The 7,500-nt window shown below is 39.4% G+C and overlaps 1 protein-coding gene across 18 annotated transcripts in view; it reads right to left on the bottom strand.

Annotated features, from left to right (window-relative positions):
- The window catches only part of anks1aa (ankyrin repeat and sterile alpha motif domain containing 1Aa), a 127,801-nt gene that overhangs the window by 72,333 nt on the left and 47,968 nt on the right, over positions 1-7,500 (bottom strand). For 11 of the 18 annotated variants that reach the window (XM_077204665.1, XM_077204671.1, XM_077204662.1 and 8 more), the window contains 6 exons: positions 5,905-6,201; positions 3,326-3,401; positions 3,140-3,241; positions 2,968-3,054; positions 1,577-1,749; positions 243-299 (listed from right to left, as the gene is read on the bottom strand). In XM_077204665.1, the coding sequence (XP_077060780.1) occupies positions 243-299; positions 1,577-1,749; positions 2,968-3,054; positions 3,140-3,241; positions 3,326-3,401; positions 5,905-6,201 (792 nt within the window). The remainder of the gene's footprint in view (positions 1-242; positions 300-1,576; positions 1,750-2,967; positions 3,055-3,139; positions 3,242-3,325; positions 3,402-5,904; positions 6,202-7,500) is intronic. The other 7 variants (XM_077204673.1, XM_077204672.1, XM_077204664.1 and 4 more) reach the window with 1 other exon arrangement.

Consider the following 7,500-nt stretch of genomic DNA (forward strand, 5'->3'; position numbering starts at 1 on the left):
GAAACAAATAAAAGATTTTAAATGAAGTAAACAGAGAGGTGAACATTCCTGAATAAATCTATTGACAAGTAAAAGTACAAATTTATACACTTCTACTGAACGATGCAGGCAGATATTGGAAACACCAGGGTCAATCACATCTGCACAGGGAATCGCTGGGCTGTTCTTCCAGAGGGATTATTTAAGGAATCCACACTTTATTTGATTTTATGTGAAATGTGAACCAAACACTGAGACTTTACCTCCGCGCTGAGCTCCTCTTCCAGTGCAGACTGATTCTGTGGAGGATGACGCTCTTTCTGTCAGAAACATTCAACTCATTTACTATCAAACATGGTGAAACCACCTTTCTTTTGTTTTTTTTTAAATAAAGAAATTTAGGTTACACTTTATTTTAAGGTCTCTGTGTTACAGTGTAATTATGCATTTAAGTACTGTGTAATAATAGTTAACTACATGTACTTACTATAGAGTTAGTTACATGTAATTATGCATAATTTATAGTCATTACTACATGTAACATGCGTAACAAAGACACTGTAAAATAAAGTGTTACCGAAGTGAACACCATGATGGACCTGTAATTAAAAGTCTCCATCTAGTGGAGGAAACTACTACACCAAATCTCCAGATTTCACAGAAAGCTACTGAAAAGAAAGTAATTGAAAAGAATACCAAAGCAACCGACCAATAAAACTTTGCGCACTATCACATTGCATCATCATTTCATTTATTGCTAAAGGGCAAAAGCAATTTGATAAAATATACAAAAGTTCAATAAAAATCTTAAATGTATAATTAAATATTAACATAATAATCATAATTCTTCTGCCAAGTAATATAATTCATTAAGTGCATTTATGAGTATTTAATGAAGATTTTGCGATGAGGCTCATCCAAAGAGATTCAGTCAAAACTACAATTTTATAAATATCAACTACATTTCCTCATCAGAATTGCCTCCTCTGCTGCCATATGTATTACATATAGAATTGAGAGTGAAATTTCATATACACTGCCGGCCAAAAAAACCTCGCTGTTTGTATATACATAGGCAAAAGCTTAAGAGTCTATACTAGATCATTATTGCAGTGATTATTATGTTTCTAGGATGTTATACGTTCGTAAACAGTTCTTCTAACCCTAACTGATGGAGTGTGTAGCTTTTACTTCAGACTCAGAGGTTTAAATTCATGTGTGAAAATTATTCTTCATGCTCCCTCACAAAAATTATTTTACAGTTTGAGCCTGATGAATCTTGGCATTGTCATCCTGGAATATGGCCATGATGTGTCTTCCTACATGGTTGTTTAAGAAATGAAAAGCTACACACTCAATCTATTAGGGTTAGAAGAACTGTTGCCAAACATATAACATGCTAGAAACATCATAATCACTGCAATAATGATCTAGTCATAGACTCTTAAGTATTTACATATATAAATCCAAACAGTAACTTTTTTTATTGCCAGGCAGTGGATATAAAAATGAAACATTTATACCCTGTGTGTTTAACTGGTTGATTTCAACCAACAAGGATTTCAAAGACAGAAATATTCGTATCTCGAATCCTCACCTTCCCGGCTTCACTGTCGGGCCGCCCGGAGTCTCTGTCCGAGGACTTCCCGCTGGCCAGGCTGTCGAGAGAGTGACACGAGGAGGCCTCAAACAACGCTTCATACGGACTCTCTTCCACGGGCATCGGAGACAAACCGGATATGAGCTCACTGACCTGCTGCTCCATCTCTCCTGTGAAAACACACATTTACACATTACAGCATCTGTACAGCAAAGGATACAATGAGCATCAGCATTATTTGTATTTGGAGAAAAGTATTGCTGAGAGAGAGGAATCAGGATATGCCACTGCCCAGACTCAACTCCAATATGGCATTCATTTTCATTCGTTCATTTATAAATGTTCACCCCAGATAATACAAATGACCAAACACAAGGGAATGTAATAAAACACAATTTAAAACAAGACTATATTCATGGTGGAATAATGGTGTAATTAAAAATAAATAAATAATAAATAAATAAATAAATAAATAAATAAATAATAAAAGTAAATTAGAACACATGCATTGATAAAACATTTCAAAAAAGTAGTATTGGTGCATTCACGTCTTATCACTAAACGACGACCTGGGACGTCCTAGACTGAGCTGGTCACTCCTTTGAAATCAAAATTATGCGTTTCTATGGTAAAACAATTATCAGCGAAATAAATCTGTGTCATTTAGTCCCCGTTTACACCTGTTGTTAAGATGTGTTTTGGTGGATCGGATCACAAGTAGACGAGGGAAACACATTCCCGTTTACACCTGGTGTTTTAATCCATCTCTTTTGTCCATTTCTGTCCTGATTTCTTGGAGGGGACGGTCTATGGGCAGGGAAATGAATGGGCTTTCTCAGATCTTTCAATCTAATGGTTGAAATAAGCTTGTGCAGTTTAACATATGAACACGACCAGAGACGATGGAAAAACACACGGAGAACAGCAGCTTCAGTTTCTGCTCTGACAGCTGCAAGATCGCGCTGAACACTGCGAGTGTGTGTTGGAAATCAGAGAGAATTGGTGAGAGAACATTGTGCTTGGTACATTTTTCATCTTTAAAACAAACTTGGGTTTTTAGCCGACAGTTTGAATCTCGTCTGGCTAGAGCTCTTCTCATAATGTTACTCATTAGGTCAGTATGTGGAGAGAAGACGGTCTTTTGTGGCTGTTGAACACATTCGTCCACATGAGCGTTTACACTACGTAAGCAATCCGGTCAAATGTGTTTTTAACGACCTCTGGAAGTGGTGGAAAGTGGACGAGCTCAAAGTGTTTTAGACCCGTTTACTTCTGTGTTTAGGGTCGTCAACTTCATCCGATCGACCGAAACACATCTTAATACCAGGTCTAAATAAAATTTCACCCAAAAAACCTAGAGCACATGACAGCTGAAGCTTTTCTCTGACCTTTTCTCTTGGGGCTCAGGCTCTCTTGAGGTGGAGGCACTGGTGGAGGAGGGAGGCTCGTGTCTGACGGACGCCCGCTCATATGTGCTGCAGAGACACAAGACAAGCGTGAAACTGAGGACCAGAGGAGGAACCGGCTCAGTGGAGTGTGTGAGATCTGCTCCAGACTTACCTTGTATGAGGGAGGCGATCTGTCGGCTCTTTTGAGAGGGCATGTCTCTAACAGTGTCCAGCGCCGTTAGATTCTTACAGTCCACGATATTCACATCAATACCTGAAGAACATTCAGACACAGCGTCCTGGGGACATTTCCGGTAGTCAAAGGACTTGTAATTTCTGAATTTGCCTTTGTTTTTACCTGCGTTGAGTAGTTTTTGTACTACTTCGGTCTTTCCGAATAGAGCTGCTTCGTGAAGGGCGCTGCCTTTCTCTGTCTGTGAACGAACACAGTGACACTTAAATAACATGATAGCAAAGTTGTGAAGGTTAAAAGATTGTGTACATTGTGTTTCAGGTCAGTTGACAGCAATAACTGAGTCCGATGTGGGATATCAGAGCCCAGTGGAGACCAGACAGGCTCATTTTCACACTGCACTGGCTTTCTCAGTATGTTATCAGACAAAGCAGACAGTGTGAATGTGGGCCGCTGCTCTGAGTGAGAGGCAGATGGCAGGTTGTTACTGTTAAGTGTGTGAGCAGGTTTCTCAGGTAGGGACAGAGTTCTGCCAAGGTGTTAAAGAGCTGTTAGCTCAGATCATGGTGAGAGAAACTGAGTGAGGAAAAACCAACTGTCATGACTGTTAAAAAAAAACACACACCTGCACTTGGACTCTACCAAGTCAACATGAAACACAATTTTTATAAAATTACTTCTATGATTGGATATACATACAAGGAAATGTACATGATGCAAAATATGCATACTGAAGAAATAATAAAAGTATTGAAGTATGGTAGTATGCTATTTCGAATATAGCCCAAATCATCTTGGGTGCTTAAACTCCCCCTGTGGTGAAAATCAAGCTTTTAAGGTTGTTTATATTTGGTGTTTTTAATATGCTTTAAGACAAACCATGTGTAAATTCATGTCAACAGCATTGCTGAGTATTTTCTCTTTAAAACTGCAGTGAACCAAAGACAGTCTAAAAAACAGTGTTTCTGACGTCACAAACCAATCAGATCAACGTGTGATCGTCAACAAGTGGATCTCTGAGCTGGAGTGAGTGAGTGAGTGGAGGCGGGGCTCATTTGCATATTCATAGAACCACGTATAATAAATGAGGGTGTGGAGTTACATTCAAGCTACTTTAAGGCATGAAGAATGTTTTTCAAAGAAACAACTCTTAAATATGTCATTTTGGTGATCAATGATGGGTTTTAAAGGATAAAATGAATTACTACAGGGGGACTTTAAATGCGAATGCACAACAGGGGAATTTAAAGGGTTAGTTCACCCAAAAATACAAATTCTGTCATCATTTGCTCATCCTAATGTCAAGCCAAATCGTTTTTTGTTAATCTTTGGAACACAGAGATGATTGGTAAACGGCTCAAAGTTCAATCATGCTTGCTTGATGCGCGTGAACCAATGAGATTCATTCTTGCGTGTTTCACAGCATTTTTGAACTTCCTTAACGACCAATGAGGTTCGTTCTCACACATTAAGCAAGTGCGGTTGAGCTTACAATTACCATATTTCTCATTCACTGATCAATGTTTATATGTGAATAAAAGCCAAAATGAAATTATCACGCCTAATTCAATCAATCGACCACATCTCTTCAGAATACTTGGATTGAACTGCTCGATTCATATGGATTTTTTTTTACAAACTTAATGAATGTTTTGAAATGTCAGAGGTTTTGGTTAAAGGTGCAGTGTGTGATTTTCAGCGGCATCTAGTGGTGAGGTTACGAATTGCAACCAACAAAAGTTACGGTGGCCGACAGGAAAATATGTCGTCGTCTGAGACAGCAGAGAGTAGCCAGTTCAGCAAATGAGGTTTCTTTACAAGGATAAATTAAGAAATTATGTTTACTTATTCAGTAAAACTATGTTATTGCGAATATTATTGTTACTTGCTCATCATTGTGTCAGTGTTTTATGCGCTCAACTAAGCTTACTTCCTTGCACGAAGAGCAACATAGTAACGAAACGCGTTTGTCCGTTTAAAGAAACTTGTCGGCGCATTTCAATGTAAGGGAACCCGCGGTGTGTGTAGACAGAAACTGCTCGTTCTAAGGCAGAGGTCTTCAATCTTGTTCCTGGAGGGCCACTGTCCTGCAGAGTTTAGTTCCAACTCTAATCAAACACACCTGAATCAGCTCATTAAGCTCTTCAGGATCGCTTGAATATACAAAGGCAGGTGTGCTGAAGCAGGTTGGAACTAAACTCTGCAGGACAGTGGCCCTCCAGGAGCAGGATTGAAGACCTCTGTTCTAAAGCAATACAAATATAACGGTTCATTAAGTAAGGTCTTTATACACCACTGAAAACTTCTTTTTCAAGGTAGTGACGTAACACGCTCTGTAGCGCTGTGTGTTCGCTGTCGACTACGGTAGAAACATGACGTCACAATATGTCGACCTCCATAGAAGGGGGTGCCCGCGGTTATGGAGATATAAATGTCTCATTCTAAGGTAATAAAAACATAACTGTTCATTATGCAAGGTCTTTATACACCACTGAAAACATAGTTATGGATCTCATATTGCATTTCTGTCAATAGATCCTCAGAAATATTACACATTGCACCTTTAACAGATTTTTCAACGGAGGGACAGGAATCTCTCATGCAGATTTTATTAAAAAGATCTTCCCAATTATGAAGGTCTCAAATTATGAAATTTGGAAAGACATGAAAGCGAGTAACTGAGATTTTTGGTTTAATGCTTCATCGTGGCACTCCTGCGTGATATTGAGCCCAGACGTCCTCACCTGGTAGTTGATGTCGACGCCGGCGGCCAGCAGCACCTCCACCACGGGCAGGTGTCCGTTGCGCGAGGCCAGGTGGAGAGGGGTGTGTTTCTTGGTGTTGGAGCTGAGCAGGTTGGGATGAGCGCTGAGCAGGAGTTTGACCACCTCCAGCCTGCCGTAGAGCGCGGCCAGGTCCAGCGGCGTCTCAAACTTGTTGTTGCGCATGGTGGGGTCGGTCAACTCCTCCAGCAGCAGCTGCACCACCCGCGTGTGCCCGTACTGAGCCGCGCAGTGCAGAGGCGTCTCGTTGTCGTTGTTCTGCGGAGAAGAGGACGGAGAGATGTTGATGGACAGATAGGGCGGATTACTTCAGTGCTTGGGCCTGAAAAGTGTGAGAAGTAAACCATTTTCAAGCGGAAAATTTCAAGGATGAAATCCAGGAATTTCTAGCCTTCGCTGAAGACCCGAGGTGGTAAAGCTTATGTGAGCAGAGCTTCACATTGGCAATAAAGCCTGCTTTTAGGAGAACGACACAAAAAACAAGATCAGTCGAAACAGAGCAGGATTGTGGAAGATTCGTAACTTTTAAGACAAATAATCGGACTGAATTTATGTAAAATACACAAAACACAACAGTCTTACACCGTTATTCAGCCAATGATTTTACGGAGGAAGACAGAGGGAGAGCAGAGGACATGCAAGCTTGACCGCATGCAGACAACTCATCTCACACACACTCAAAGTCCCACTATCAGTGCTTAACTACTCATTTTCAGCACTAGATGCGTTACAAACGTATTTTTGTGAAATATCATGGCTTGTAAAGTGTGTTTGTTTTATCTTTAAATCAATGACACTTGATTCGATATGTTGTATTGATATTCATACATTAAGTGTGGCTTAAGTGTTTTTGGGACTATATTTACCGTCACTTATCATCATTGGTCAATATCATTGGCTAACTATCACTCTTGATATTTGCAATATTATACTCAAATTAGACACAATTAAACAAAATGGCTCATAGGTCGAAATGTACAGCATGATTGTAGAAAATCAATCAACTTCACAATGACTGATGTAATGAAACCTGACCACCAGAGGGTGCTGTTATATTTGCTTTGTTTGCTAACGGAATAAAAGTAAAATCTTGAGTGTAATAATAACTATGGAATTACACACAAAATACCTTTGAGCTCAAAAACTGCTAGTGAGAATCTGCCTGAGCCCTTCATCATCAGACTCAGTTTCCTCCTTAGCTGTGCAGAGATCAGTGTGTGTGTGTGTGTGTGTGTGTGTGTGTGTGTGTGTGTGTGTGTGTGTGTGACTGAACATGTGCTGTTTTGATGACCACACCCCACAACTAAACACAGTGGGCAAAGCATCCTAAACTAGACGCACACAACACCACACACATTGTTTTTTTTTTTAAATACTATTTATTATCATTATATTATTATTGCTGTTGTTGTATTTAAGTTATTAATAACATGATTTTTATTGTACATTATTGTATTCATCATAATCATCAGGATCACTATGAATCTTATAACAACAACAATAAACTATTATTATTATATTAAGATGATTAATAAAATAGTTATTGCATTTTTATTC

This window comes from Siphateles boraxobius, unplaced genomic scaffold (assembly GCF_051911475.1).
Source record: "Siphateles boraxobius isolate OS27281-9 unplaced genomic scaffold, OSU_SipBor_1 50, whole genome shotgun sequence".
Taxonomy (NCBI): domain Eukaryota; kingdom Metazoa; phylum Chordata; class Actinopteri; order Cypriniformes; family Leuciscidae; genus Siphateles; species Siphateles boraxobius.